Source organism: Podarcis erhardii (assembly GCF_964252035.2).
Source record: "Podarcis erhardii genome assembly, chromosome: 8".
NCBI lineage: Eukaryota > Metazoa > Chordata > Lepidosauria > Squamata > Lacertidae > Podarcis > Podarcis erhardii.
The window spans coordinates 10,619,123-10,633,821 of NC_138499.1; the positions used below are offsets into that span (position 1 = coordinate 10,619,123).

General features: G+C 49.5%; 1 protein-coding gene and 1 long non-coding RNA gene across 6 annotated transcripts in view; one reads left to right on the forward strand and one right to left on the reverse strand.

Moving 5' to 3' along the window:
* LOC309349173 overlaps window positions 1-14,699 on the reverse strand; it is a 688,744-nt gene that overhangs the window by 584,318 nt on the left and 89,727 nt on the right. The window lies entirely within an intron of this gene.
* Window positions 1-14,699, forward strand: part of ST3GAL1 (ST3 beta-galactoside alpha-2,3-sialyltransferase 1) — a 114,322-nt gene that overhangs the window by 80,104 nt on the left and 19,519 nt on the right. For all 5 annotated transcript variants that reach the window (XM_081874604.1, XM_081874605.1, XM_081874606.1 and 2 more), the window contains 2 exons: window positions 9,417-10,326; window positions 13,639-13,835. In XM_081874604.1, the coding sequence (XP_081730730.1) occupies window positions 10,012-10,326; window positions 13,639-13,835 (512 nt within the window). In that variant the 5' untranslated portion in view covers window positions 9,417-10,011. The remainder of the gene's footprint in view (window positions 1-9,416; window positions 10,327-13,638; window positions 13,836-14,699) is intronic.

Consider the following 14,699-nt stretch of genomic DNA (forward strand, 5'->3'; position numbering starts at 1 on the left):
TAGGAGAGGAAGCAGACTTACTCCAAATGCCTTTTCTGCAGTGAGAAAACAAGGCTGGACCACACAATTGCAGCTGTGTGAGTGGGGGCGATGGGCGTTTGTATGCGTAGGGGGCAGGTCTGCCTCTTGTCTTCTCTCCTGTCAAAGGAAAGACTTGGGAGGAAGCAGAGTATCCGGGAGGGGCCAAGGAACTCAGCTGTTGCAAACAAAATTCTTCATTGGTTTTAATTAAGCTGTCAACTTGAAAATAACTGCGTTGCCAAGCAACATGGTGACCATTGTCTTCCGTTGACGCAAAGGCACAGAAAATGAACTGCAGGCGTCGCGTTAAGACTGCGTACTGACAACCCTTCGAGGAAGACACCAAGTTTCGTAACCTGCATGCGACTTTTTGTTATTACCTAGGAAATCTTTTAAGCAGGGCCTCAATATGAATGAAATGTTACTGTTAGTGTCAGATGCCAAAGTTTCTTTCCCTTCTCCTTCTGTTCAATTTTAGATTTCCTTTTTGCAAATATATCTTAAAAATAAGAAACCCACAACTTTAAGACCCTTGCTAGAGCAGGCCAGAGTCTCATCAAGTGCAGGATCCTGTTCCCACAGCTGCCAGACTAGCTCAGATAGCTGCGCTGGTTATACTGTGGTGCTCACAATGCCAAGGTTGCAGGTTCGATCCCGATAAGGGACAGCTGCATGTTCCTTCATTATAGGGGGTTGGACTAGATGATCCTCAGCATAGCTGTCAAGTGTCCCTTATTTGAAGGGACAGTCCCTTATTCCAGCGCCATGTCCCGCTGCTGTCCCTTATTGATGGATGTCCCTTAAATGTCCCTTAAATTTCAAAGGAAGCAGCTCCTCTCCCTCCCTCCCTGCTGGCCAGGGAGGAGGGAGGCTCCAACTGTGTTGCTTGGCTGTGTTGCTCACCCAATAAGAAGTCTAAGAATGACTGGGGGTTGGAGCATGCATGCCTTGTGTGTGGCTAGTTAATGGAAGCTGAGGGGGTTTTTGAATCCTGGACGCCATTTTGTTGCACGTGCTGCTGCAAACTTTGCAGTGCAAAGCCAGGCCGGGGAGCCATCTTAAGTTGAGGCTGCATAGGCCTTGTGGTGCATGTGATTCAGATTCTATTCAGTTGAACCTCTGGTTACAAAGTTGGTTGGACAGTGTTCTCAAAGCTACCAGCATGAGTTTGACCAGACTGCAGGAGGACAGGAAGACTGGAGTGTCTGGAACAGGTGAGGCTGCAGGTCCCTTATTTTGGCTGCTGATCCCTTATTTTCAAGGCTGCTGGTCCCTTATTTTCAAATCTGTAAGTTGACAGCTATGATCCCCAGGGTCCCTTCCAACTCCATGTATCTATGAGATTCCTACGGGAAGCCTGAAAAACCAGGACCCGAGTGCTGCAGCAGCACTCTCCATGCTTGCAATTCCAGAAACTGATATTCAGAAGCATATTGCCTCCAACGTAGGCCTGGTAGCCATTGAGAGCGTTTATCATCCATAAATCTGTTTCACCCTCTTTCAAAGCTTTTCATGTAGGTGGCCACTACGACCTCTTGTGGGAGCAAATTCCCTCATTTAACTATGCAGTATGTAACTAAGTACTTTCTTTTGTCTGTCTTGGACCTTCAAAACTGTTATGTACTGAAATTCTCACCCTGGGCCAGCAGGTGGATACTGTAGATAGTTTTCACTCAGGTCCACATATGCAAATAAGGAATTGAAAGTGACGTTCAGTGATTGGATAGTTACAGAAAGTGGTTACTGTTGCGTTGTAGTTGAGCTCTAGATAAGCAGGTTGGCTGAACCCTTCAGCTCAGTTCTGTTCTGGCCTGTGAACAAACAAGAGCTGTTTGAAGAATCGCTGTGCCATCTGATATGTTCACCCACAACTTAACAAAAACGGTGTTCAAAATTAGCCAGGTGTCAAGCACAGTTTGCGTCTGACTATTGGCTGCCTGTGACCAAGTGAAGATGCCTAGGCACCAAGATGGCTCCTGACATCTCCACCATCTGGAGATACTTGCCTGGGGATCATTGCACCTTGACTGTTTGTACACACTAATACCACATCCTGTAGAATTCTATCCGTTTTATTCTATCTCGGGCAATTATCTTGGCGCCTAGGGCTAATTTCGAACACCGTTTTGAAGGTTCAAGACAGACAAAAGAAAGTACTTAGTCACACATTGCATAGTTAAAAGATGGAATTTGCTCTCACAAGAGGTCGTAGTTGCCACCTACACAAAAGGCTCTGAAAGAGGGTTGAACAGATTCATGGATATTTGCATGCCTGAGCAGGAGAATGGTACAACGTTCTAGTTCATTGTTGTCGCTTGTCTTCATTTACCCCACCCAGCTGCCCTGCTCACAGTTGTGAAGAATATCCCTACATTATATGTCACCAAAAAAACGAAGATCATGGGCACTGGGCCTGTCATCTCCTGGCAAATAGAAGGGGAAGAAATGGAGGCAGTGAGAGATTTTACTTTCTTGGGCTCCGTGATCACTGCAGATGGTGACAGCAGCCACGAAATTAAAAGACGCCTGCTTCTTGGGAGAAAAGCAGTGACAAACCTAGACAGCATCTTAAAAAGCAGAGACATCACCTTGCCAACAAAGGCCCGTATAGTTAAAGCTATGGTTTTCCCAGTAGTGATGTATGGAAGTGAGAGCTGGACCACAAAGAAGGCTGATAGCTGAAGAATTGATGCTTTTGAATTCTAGTGCTGGAGGAGACTCTTGAGAGTCCCATGGACTGCAAGAAGATCAAATGTATCCATTCTTAAGGAAATCAGCCCTGAGTGCTCATTCGTAGGGCATCCCATCTGGGCATGGACCTGCCCAGAGTGGCTGGGGCAACCCAGTTAGATGGGTGGGGTACAAATTATTATTATTATTATTATTATTATTATTATTATTATTATTATTATTATTTGGAGTTGCTTGGCTGCTGCATACAGTGCAGAAGGTCTGTAGCTCAATGACATAGTGAATGCCTTGCATGCAAAAACCTGCCTGGCCTCTTCACTAGAGCTGGAAGAGAAACCTGCCCAGAACCCCAGAGAGCTGTTGCCAGTCAGTGCTGACAATACTGGCCTAGATGGACTCATGTTCCAACTCTGTATCTTCGGCTTCCTATGTTCCTATAGTCAAAGCTATGGTTTTCCCAGTAGTGATGTACGGAAGTGAGAGCTGGACCACAAAGAAGGCTGATAGCTGAAGAACTGATGCTTTTGAATTCTGGTGCTGGAGGAGACTCTTGAGAGTCCCATGGACTGCAAGAAGATCAAACGTATCCATTCTTAAGGAAATCAGCCCTGAGTGCTCACTGGAAGGACAGATCCTCAAGCTGAGGCTCCAATACTTTGGCCACCTCATGAGAAGAGAAGACTCCCTGGAAAAGACCCTGATGTTGGGAAAGATGTCCTGAAGGCTTGCGGTGGGAGGTCCAGGAACAGAGGAGAAGGCGCACAGCTTCTCCTCTCTTCCCGGGGCTTGCGGTGGGAGGAGGGTTTTTCCTCCCCACCGCCAACATTCAGAACAGCATTCTGAATGTTGGCGGTGGGGAGGAAAGCCCTCCTCCCGCTGCAAGCCTTCAGGACAGGTCCGGGAACAGAGGGGAAGGCGCGCAGCTTCTCCTCTCTTCCCAGGGCTTGCGGTGGGAGGAGGGTTTTTCCTCCCCACCGCCAACATTCAGAAGGCTTTTCTGAAGGCTGGCGGTGGGAAGAAAAGCCCTTCTCCCGCCTCCAGCCTTCAGAAGAGTTCTCCGCAGGGCTCCCCAAGCTGTGAATGTCTGCCGCGCGCGAGGGGTGCTCTGCTTAAGAGCGCCCCTTGTGCGGGGCAGCAGGCTGCTATCCGCAGCTTGGAGATCCCTGCGGGGAAGTCCGGCAGGGCTCCCCAAGCTGCAGATGTCTGCCCCGCCCAAGGGGCGCTCTGCTTAAGAGCGCCCCTCGTGCGGGGCAGCAGGCTGCTATCCGCAGCTTGGAGATCCCTGCGGGGAAGTCCTGCAGGGCTCCCCAAGCTGCAGGTGTCTGCCCCGCGTGAGGGGCGCTTTGCTTCAGAGCGTCCCTCGCACCAGGCAGCAGGATGCTATTCGCAGCCTAGGCAGCCCTGCAGGAACTCTTCTGAAGGCTGGCAGCGGGAGAAGGGCTTTTCTTCCCACCGCCAGCCTTCAGAAGGCTGTTCTGAAGCCTGGCGGTGGGGAGAAAAGTCCTCCCCCCCCCCCAGCCTTCAGAAGAGGTCCGGGGACAGACTGTCCCCGGACCTAGTCTGAAGGCGGTCTCCCTAGGAACGCATTAATTGATTTTCAATGCATTCCTATGGGAAACCGTGCTTCGCAAGACGAAAAACTCGCAAGACGAAAAAACTTGCGGAACGAATTAATTTCGTCTTGCGAGGCACCACTGTATTTATTTTTTTTTTTTTGAGCCTTTGGAGCGACAGCTCACAGCCAGGCTTGTTGGCAGCACTGCCCTGTTACATTTCCCCACAACATGCCTGCTTTAGCTATTAATAATGCTGCATTGCCTTGCTTTATGCTGTGGGCTGGTTCTTACTCAAATGCTGGGCAGGCGCGGGGCATTGTTAGAACATGCCTCAGAGACCAGGGTTTGGGCATGTTGCATCCCTTAATATGTACACCCTGTACATCTTGCCGCACACAAAGGTCTGAGCATGCTAATTGTGGGTCAGTTGGAGCTGACCTTTTGTCTTGCACTGGACCAATCTCCTAGTGTCAATCATAGGTAAAGGTAAAGGGACCCCTGAGCATTAGGTCCAGTCGTGGGCAACTCTGGGGTTGCGGCGCTCATCTCGCTTCACTGGCCGAGGGAGCCGGCGTACAGCTTCCGGGTCATGTGGCCAGCATGACTAAGCCGTTTCTGGCGAACCAGAGCAGCGCACGGAAATGCCGTTTACCTCCCCGCCGGAGTGGTACCTATTTATCTACTTGTACTTTGACGTGCTTTCGAACTGTTAGGTGGGCAGGAGCTGGGACCGAGCAACGGGAGCTCACCCCGTCGCGGGGACTCGAACCGCTGACTTTCTGATCAGCAAGTCCTAGGCTCTGTGGTTTAACCCACAGCGTGACCTGCGTCCAATCATAGACCATGGCAAATTTGGCACAGATGCACCATGCCAGTCTAGGCCAACCCAATGAACTCTAAATGCACAGCTATGTTGCCTGGAGTTAATGGGAGTTGTAGTCCCAAATACCTGCAGTGTGCCAGGTTGGGGAATGCTCATATTCCTTAGAATTATAGAGTTGGAAGGGACCCTGAGGATCATCTAGTCCAACCCCCTGCAATGCAGGAATCTCAGCTAAAGCATTTATGTCCATCCAACCAATGCAGCAGCTGACAGCATTGCATGTGGAATTTAGGCAGGAGCAAGAGGAAGCTGCTTTTTCCCCTTGTTTTGCTGTTTCCTCAGTGCTGGCCTCATCTGATATCAGAATGTTCCACAAAACTTTGGGGATAAGGATGCAAAGAAGGTCTCGCTGTGTGTGTGTGCACGCGCACGTGCACGGAAAGTTTGATTCAAGGGACAAGGCAGTGAGGGGCTGTCATCCCAAATAACCAAGCAAAGCCTGTTTTCCAGCCTTTGGTGGCGAAGAAAGGAACATAGCAGAGAATGCAGCTTAAAGGCAAGAGCAATTAATTTGCCTGTTTTAAAATACTCTCTTGAGTTGAAATCACATGCTCGTGACTCACCAAGTCACAATACATGCAACAATAGTCTTCATGTAAGGAAGTTAAGTTTAGACAGGTCTCATGATACGTAATCTCTTAGGCGGCTTGTGGGCCAAAATACCGCCGGCATGCAACACCTTGTTAGTGGGATTTGCACCGGCAGCTAATCTGCGACTGGGCCAAGTTCAAGGTTACGGTACTAATACATAAGGCCTTCTGCAGCTCAGGAGCAGGTTACTTGAGATACGGCCTTATTCACTTTTGTGGGAGAAAGTTAAGAAGATGCAATCAGGAATGCCATTGGAGAGGTGTTTCAAATTGCTACTTCTCCCCTGGTGGTCCTCAGTTATCACAGCTATTAAGAATCAACCCTAGGCTGGGCTGCACAGTTCTACCAGTTTTAACCTGCGTAGCCCTGCCCTCGAGTTTTGCTTCTTGGTCACACTCAAGTGTAACGGAATGTTTGCTTACGACAGTCAAACTTGCATTTTTCAGAGCTTCCCCAGGAAGAAGCCCTGCAGGCAGCCGTCTCCCTCCTTTTCCGTGGGAGAGCAATCGGCAGCGCCTGTGTTTCACCTGAGCAAATGTCAAGGGCTGACATTCTTGATTTAGAAGCCCTTTCTTTACCCGGCTGAATGGATTCCAGGGAATTCTGAGCCAAACCCAGTTGAGCAGGTTTCAGCTCTGTGTGGAGTAACAAGAAAAGTGTGGGGAGGGAGAGAAAGACTGGCAGGGCTCTGGCGAGTGTGTGACAGAGGAGAGGGGGGCGGCAATTTATGGGGTTTTGTGCCACACGCAAATCAGAAGTCGGAGCAGTCAGAGATGGACATGAGGGCACAGAAAGGATCGGAAGCAGAGGAAGAGGCTGTGCAGGCAAGGGGCAGGCCAGTCGAACCCTCGGCATCCCCAGCCTCACTGTCTCCCAGAATCAGCAGGGGCAGCTTCCATGCAGGAGAAGTCTCAGGTGGTATATTCAGACTCCATCAGATGAGTGTACAGTGGTACCTTGGGTTAAGAACTTAATTCGTTCCAGAGGTCTGTTCTTAACTTGAAACTGTTCTTAACCTGAAGCCCCACTTTAGCTAAAGGGGCCTCCTGCTGCCTCCGCATGATTTCTGTTCTCATCCTGAAGCAAAGTTCTTAACCCGAGGTACAATTTCTGGGTTGGCGGAGTCTGTAACCTGAAGCATCTGTAGCCCGAGGTAAAGGTAAAGGGCCATTAGGTCCAGTGGTAACCGACGCTGAGGTTGTGGCGCTCATCTCGCTTTATTGGCTGAGGGAGCCGGCGTACAGCTTCCAGGTCATGTGGCCAGCATGACTAAGCCACATTTGGCGAACCAGACCAGCGCACGGAAACGCCATTTACCTTCCTGCCGGAGCGGTACCTATTTATCTACTTGCACTTTGGCGTGCTTTTGAACTGCTAGGTTGGCAGGAGCAGGGACCGAGCAATGGGAGCTCACCCCGTCGCGGGGATTCGAACCGCCAACCTTCCAATCGGCAAGCCCTAGGTTCTGTGGTTTAGACCACAGCACCACCCAAGGTACCACTGTACATAAGCCTAGGAGTGTGTGGTCCCACAGATTTCTTGATGGCTGTGCTGGGCATGAAACTGGAAAGCAGCCATGTAGATGCCAGAAACCCTGGATAGCTCAGTTGCTAGAGCATGAGAGTCTTGGGTTAAAGCCCCACTTTGGGCAAAAAGATTCTTGCATTTCAGGAGGTTGGACTAGATGAGCCTCGCGGTCCCTTCCAACTCTGTCTACAATTCTGTGATTCTCTGTGTGTGCATCTGGTATACCTTAGGAGCTGCTGTTAAGTGTGTGCTTTTGTCAATAAAGAATTAACTGTCTGCTGTTTGCCTTCCTTGGCTGGGTATGTGCAGGACCAGGGTGGGGTGGGATTGGGCAGGCAGAACAGGCTGTGCACCTGTGATTTATGGACTATGGCCATCTCTGGTCCTCTCTCATGAAACACAGTGACACACAGACTCAGAGGAGTGGCCTTCCCACATCTTCCAAATGTTATTTGGCTTGGCCTGGTGAAATTCCTTTCGCAGCCACATTCTTCAAGTTTAGGCTCAAGCCCAGTGGTGATTTGTCTTGCGAGAGCCATTTAAAAGGGATGGGGAGGGGGAAGAGAAAGCTCTTTGCACACCTGGATTAAATCAAGCTCTTTCCAGTATGTCTGCGAGTTACTAAGGAAATTGGAGAAATGGAAAGTTGCATGGTTTCCAACAGTGCTGCCTGGGAATAGCTTTAGGCACCAGCCTTGGTCATAGAATATGAGTGAAGCTGTGAATTGGGGGAGAAGCAGGATTGGACTTGCTGCGCCCCACTAGTCCACACTTTCATCCAAAGTCGTGAGCAGGTGGTGTTTCTTGGGGTCTCTAGCATTGGATGAGCCCCTGTAGGGACAAAAGGAAGAATAGTTTTCCTTTCTCTATTATTATTATCATCATCATCATCATCATTATTTATACCCCGCCCATCTGGCTGGGTTTCCCCAGCCACTATGGGCGGCTTCCAACAAAGTGTTAAAATACAGTAGTCTGTTAAACATTAAAAGCGTCCCTAAACAGGGCTGCCTTCAGATGTCTTCTAAAAGTCTGGTAGTTGTACTTCTCTTTGACATCTGGTGGGAGGGCATTCGACAGAGCGTGTGCCACTACTGAGTAGGCCCTCTGCCTGGTTCCCTGTAACTTGGCTTCTCACAGTGAGGGGACCGCCAGAAGGCCCTCGGAGCTGGACCGAGGCCGTTTAGGGCTTTAAAGGTCAGCACCAACACTTTGAATTGTGCTCAGAAATGTACTGGGAGCCGATATAGGACTGGTGTTATATGGTCTTGGCAGCCGCTCCCAGTCACCAGTCTAGCTGCCGCATTCTGGATTAGTTGTAGTTTCTGTGTCACCTTCAAAGTTAGCCTCACATAGAGCACATTGCAGTGCCTTCTTTTTGTCCCTGGTCTCTACCAGTGCATCTTCCAGGCCCTCCTGAAACAGTTTGCCCCCCCTTGAAGGGCTCGCTGGCCAGGCTGGTCTTGGCTTTGGCTTCTGACTGCCACTGTTTAAACCAGAGCTGCCTGCGCACTCCTACATCTACTGCCATGGCCCTTGCTGCAAATTGCAAAGCATCTGATGAGGCCTCGGCCACATAATTCAACCCCCTGCGATGCAGGAATCTTTTGCCGAATGTGGGGTTCAAACACACAACCCTGACATTATCATGCTCTACCTACTGAACTATCCCAGTAGGCAGCACAGCCTGAGCTAGATGAGCAAACTACAGCCTTGTACGTCCATCTGTTTTCGTGCGGGAGCCTTGCTGTGGCTGCTCCCCTCCATTTATTCCAGAGTTCCACTTCTGCTTGTTATGAATACTCTTCTGTTGGTAAGTGCTACCAATTGTGCCTTAATGTAACGGGTAGATTTCACGAAATGCAGGCAAACTATAATTTCAAAAACACAGATTATATCCTGAATATGTTGCAGAAAACCCAGCCGACTGGTGGCTCAGCCTGCAAAAGAGCGTAGGCTTTATTATGTTGAAAAGGCCTCTTTGGAAATTTCTCAACACATGAATCCCATGTTGGGAGCAGCAGAAACGTTTAATTTCCATTGATTTGAAGCTGTGGGGGGTTGGGAAATGAAACCCGCGTCATCCCATTAAATGGAAAGATCCCTGAAACTCACTGTTGAAGTTTCTCCTCTCTTGTGTTTTCCAGGTAGAAAAAAAGGAGTTTCAGCATCATAACGTGGACGAGGCTTTTGACTGCCAGCTGCCTGGAACGACAACCTTTGAATGAGCTAATCAGCAGCCCTAATGAAATAATTTCCAGAGGAAAAGTGATTTTTTCGCCCTTACTTAAAGCCTTTTTTTTCATTTAAGGTCTCTCTTCCCACACAGCAAAGAGGTGGGTGGGGGAGTGTTCCTTGACATTGTTAATAATTCCCTCCCTCAAACTGCCGGGGTGGCAAAAAAAGAAACAGAAAATTGCAGTTGTTTGCTTTCATTAAACCTTTGGAGGAATTAGCATCTGCTGGAGGAGAGCTGAAGGAAAAAAGAGTTGTGAAGGTGGATGGAGCCTTTTATTTTTCTCATAAAAGGAGATAAAAGATGATCAAGGATTCAGTCCTGTTTCAGTCGCTCCAGGACATAGTAATGTGGGCTGTTCCTTTTGGACAATAAAGGCAATTAAGCTACTGTTTGCAGCCTAAACAGAGCCCTGGAAGGAAACCTCCGCTTTTGCTTGCCTCAGCCACTGGCGTTTCACTTGAGCATCCGGGCTAAGGAGGAGGAGGCGGCGGCAGCGGGTCAAGATGCTGGCCATCAGGAAGAGGGGCTTCAAGATGTTTACTCTTGCCTTATTGTTTGTCATCACCATCACGTCGTTCTTGCTGAACTACAGCCACAACACGGTCATGGTCGCCTGGGACCCCAAACAGCTCATCTACCAGTTTTCGGAGCAGTTTCGGAGACTGATGAAATATTCCCGGAGGCCTTGCAGCTGCCGCACGTGCATTTCTGAAGAGGGGGTCTCGCTCTGGTTCGACGACAGGTTCAACCAAACTATGCAACCCTTCCTGACCACACAGAATGCCTTCATGCCCGAAGACAGCTACAAGTGGTGGCTGGTGAGTAGCTAGCTGTGGAGGAGAGAGACCTGTTTGTCTTGGGGTCTCCCCACTTTCTTGTGTTGCTTTCCCCCCCCAGCCTTCAGTCATCCAAATTTTCCCTAGGGTGGGCGCCACTACCAAGAAGGCCCTAGCCATTTTTAATTGGTGTGTATGTGTGAACCAAGAGGGACGCAGGCGGCGCTGTGGTCTAAACCACTGAGCCTAGGGCTTGCCGATCAGAAGGTCGGTGGTTCAAATCCCTGTGATGGGGTGAGCTCCCGTTGCTCGGTCCTTGCCCATGCCCACCTAGCAGTTCGAAAGCATGTCAAGTGCAAGTAGATAAATAGGTACCACTCCGGCGGGAAGGTAAACAGTGTTTCTGTGCGCTGCTCTGGTTCTCCAGAAGCGGCTTAGTCATGCTGGCCACATGACCCGGAAGCTGTCTGTGGACAAACGCCAGCTTCCTCGGCCTATAGAGCAAGATGAGCACCACAACCCCAGAGTCGTCCGCGACTGGACCTAATGGTCAGGGGTACCTTTACCTATGCGTGAACCACCAGCATTTTAGTGCAGGATTCTCCAGAAACAGGCACATTTCTGTATGCACTTTTGACCAAGACGAAACATATTTTCAAGCAATTTCCTCCTAATGCGATGTAAATCTTTTGATGTTGTTTTTCACAAACGCGGTCATTTTCCTTTACCCTCGTATGTGCATTGTTGTGCACCTCGGTTGGTTGGAGCCTTGCGTGGCCAAATTTGTAAGGATCATAAAATCGTAGGAAGAGTTTCATTCAAAATTCCCAGCTATTGGCAAATTGAATCAAAGGATCTGAGAGCTGCATCTAGTCCAACCCTTCAATGCAGGAATCTCAGCTAAAGCGTCCCTGACATATAGCCAAACAAACCTCTGCTTAAAAACCTCCAAGGAAGGAAAGTCCACCACCTCCTGAGGGAGACCATTCCACTGTCAAACAGCTTTTACTGCCAGAAAGTTTTTCCTGATATTTAGTCAGAGTCTTCCTCTGGTGAGGCTTCCCTAGAGGGTTCTCTGGCTGGAGGCTCCCCGTACGTTTCCAAGCACAATTCAAATTATTGGTGCTGATCTTTAAAGCCCTAAACAGCCTTGGTCCAGTATACTTGAAGAAGCATCTCCACCTCCATCGTTCTGCCTGGACACTGAGGTCCAGTGCCGAGGGCCTTCTGGTGGTTCCCTCTCTGCGAGAAGCCAAGTTACAGGAAACCAGGCAGAGGCCTTCTCGGTAGTGGCACCCGCCCTGTGGAACGCCCTCCCACCAGATGTCAAAGAGAAAAACAACTACCAGATTTTTAGAAGATACCTGAAGGCAGCCCTGTTTAGGGAAGCTTTTAATGTTTAACAGACTACTGTATTTTAATACTTTGTTGGAAGCCGCCCAGAGTGGCTAGGGAAACCCAGCCAGATGGGCAGGATATAAATAATAAATTGTTACTATTATTATCATCATCATCCCTGAGCATTGGCCATCAGGGCAGGGCCCGATAGATCCTTGCAAGCATCTGGAGGGCCACAGATGTGGTCAACAATAGGCACTGAACCTTTGTGTTATTCATTCATCCCCTCAATGTGTTTCCCAGCCATTTTCGTAACTATCATTTTGTTTGCTTGTTACATTTCTATCCCACCCGTTTCTCCAAAGAACTCAAAAGTGACTTGCGTGGCTGTCCCTTTCCCCCATATTATCCTCAGAGCAACTCTGCAAGGTAGTCTTGAGAGTGAGTGTCTGGCTCAAGGTCAACCAGCGAGCTTCCTGATCTCTCCCAAGTCCTAGTCCAACACTCTAACCACCAAACCACCACTGGCTCTCAACAAATCTGCAAAGAAGTTGCCTTTTGTAAGAACACTGCAGTTGCACAAACCTAAATTTCCGGCATGCTCTTGGATCCCTCCTGCAAATTACTGACAGCCTGGAGGCAGCTTTAGTGACCAATCTGAGAAACGGTTTGTTCTGCATGGTATCTTGTTTCTGTGGCAAGCTGTCCGTCAGAAATTTCTGTCGTGGGTGGCTTTCCCGATATCTGAGAGGCCCGTTAAATCTGTGCTGACAGCAGGGGGGGGGGGGACGACACCTGCCAATCCTCCCCAAAATCAATATCATTAGAGGCAATGACCGGATTTCTGTTGCCTGTGGTCCCACCAGCTGGCTCATTTCTTACTTCACATTATAATTGGGTTTGGGCGGGGGTAGGAAACAGCTGCAGAATAGATGTTCACATTTGCCCGTAAGGAAATAAAAGCACCATATTATGGAAATTGCAAGTCTAGGTAGGGATACCAATGTGGTGTAGAGGTTAGAGTGTCGGACTAGGACCTGGGAGACCAGGATTTGAATCCCCATTCTGCCACGAAGCTCACTGGCTGCCCTTGGGCCTCTCAGTCTAACCTACCTCAAAGCGTTGTTAGGAGGATAAAATAGGGTGCATGGGAATTCAGGGATCTTTTTTCCCCCTGGTGGGGGACACACTATGCTCCTTCTGGTGTAGTTTGTTCATCTTTGGTCCCCAGCCTGCACTCCGATCTCACCTGTGGCTCTTAGAAGCAGTCAGCATGCAACAGCGGCCACACCCTGGGAATGGCTTTGACTGACTGGCTAAACCACTTGAGGGTAGCTGATGGGTCTCAAACCCTCGGTGAATTAAGGATTTCCCCTGCATGTGAAGACAGGCTCAGCAGATTGAGACCATTAGTGGGTCTGACGCTCAAGAAGGCGGTTTCTCCAAGAGCTTTAATCAAGGAAACGAATGTGATATCTACCACGTTCGAATGCCTCTTGTGTCACCTAACCTGCTCCAGCCTATTGATTCCTAAGCCAAGACACTGCTGTAACAACAACAAACAATGACAGCAACAATTTATTACTTATACTGCGACCATCTGGCCAGGCCTCCACAGCCACTCTAGGCAGCTACCAACAAAATATTAAACACATAAAACATCAACATAAAAAGCTTTCCTAAACTGGGCTGCCTTCAGATGTCTTCTAAAAGTCAGGTAGTTGTTTATTTCTTAGACATCTTATGGGAGGGTGTTCCACAGGGTGGGTGCCACTACCAAGAAGGCCCTCTGCCTGTTTCCCTGTAACCTCACTTCTTGCAAGGAGGGAACCACCAGAAGGCCCTCGGAGCTGGACCTCAGTGTCCAGACTGAATGATGGGGGTGGAGATGCTCCTTTGGGTATACTGGACCGAGGCCATTTAGGGGTCAGCACCAACACTTTGAATTGTGCCTGGAATCCTTTTTCCACAGCCCCTCTGAAAGCCGCGCAGTGACTTGTATGTTCTTCTTTACAGAAGCTGCAAGGGGAAAAGAACCCCAAGGGTTTAAATGAGACCATCCAGGAGCTGTTTGAGCTCATCCCTGGAGACGCGGACCAGCTCCTGGAGAGAAGCGGTTCGCGATGCAGGCGGTGTGCCGTGGTGGGGAACTCGGGTAACCTCAAGCAGTCGCAGTACGGCCAGGAGATCGACAACCATGACTTCGTGTTCAGGTGAGTCCCTGTTGCAAGGCTTAGCGAACTTAGCCTGACCGCTCTCTGCCACTGAAAGTAACGAAAAGAAAAGAAAGAAGCCATTGTCTTCACGGTGAGGCTTAAATAGGTGACGTCTGGAGCTGAGCCTCACCAAAGATCCTATTTACCAATTTTCAGCCCATTGCTGCTGCAGACTCGTGATTCGCATACACCTCCCCCTCACCTGATAATTCAATATTTGCAACCAAATGGGGGAACTGACTCCATAGGAAAAAGGCTGCAGCTCAGCAGTAGAACACCTGGTTTTTGTGCAGAACGCCACAACTTCAGTCCCCAGCATCTCCCATGTAAGGCTGGGAGCAGTGGTGTAGCATGGGCTGCCAGAGCCACATGGAGGGACGTTTGAAACGGACAAAATATGGGTGCACATTCAACTGCCTCACGGCATCCACATCACCCAGGAGATTGCAGCCACCGAGATAAGAAAAGGAAAGTCATTCCGTTGTCCGGAGAGGTCACTTCCTGGTCTGCATGGAGAAGCCGTTTCCACCGGAGCCCAGCGACGGAAGCTGTGCCCCCTGTGCCCCCCTCAAAAAAGCTACACCACTGGTGGGGAGAGTGAGACCAGTCTGAAATACTGAACAGCAGCTGCTGCTCAGTGCAGACAATACTGAGCTTGGTCTGAATATGCACAAGGCAGCTTACTATAAAAGGTAAAGGGACCCCTGACCATTAGGTCCAGTCGTGGACGACTCTGATGTTGTGGCACTCATCTCGCTTTACTGGCCGAGGGAGCCGGCGTACAGCTTCCAGGCCATGTGGTCAGCATGACTAAGCCGCATCTGGCAAACCAGAGCAGCACACGGAAACGCCGTTTACCTT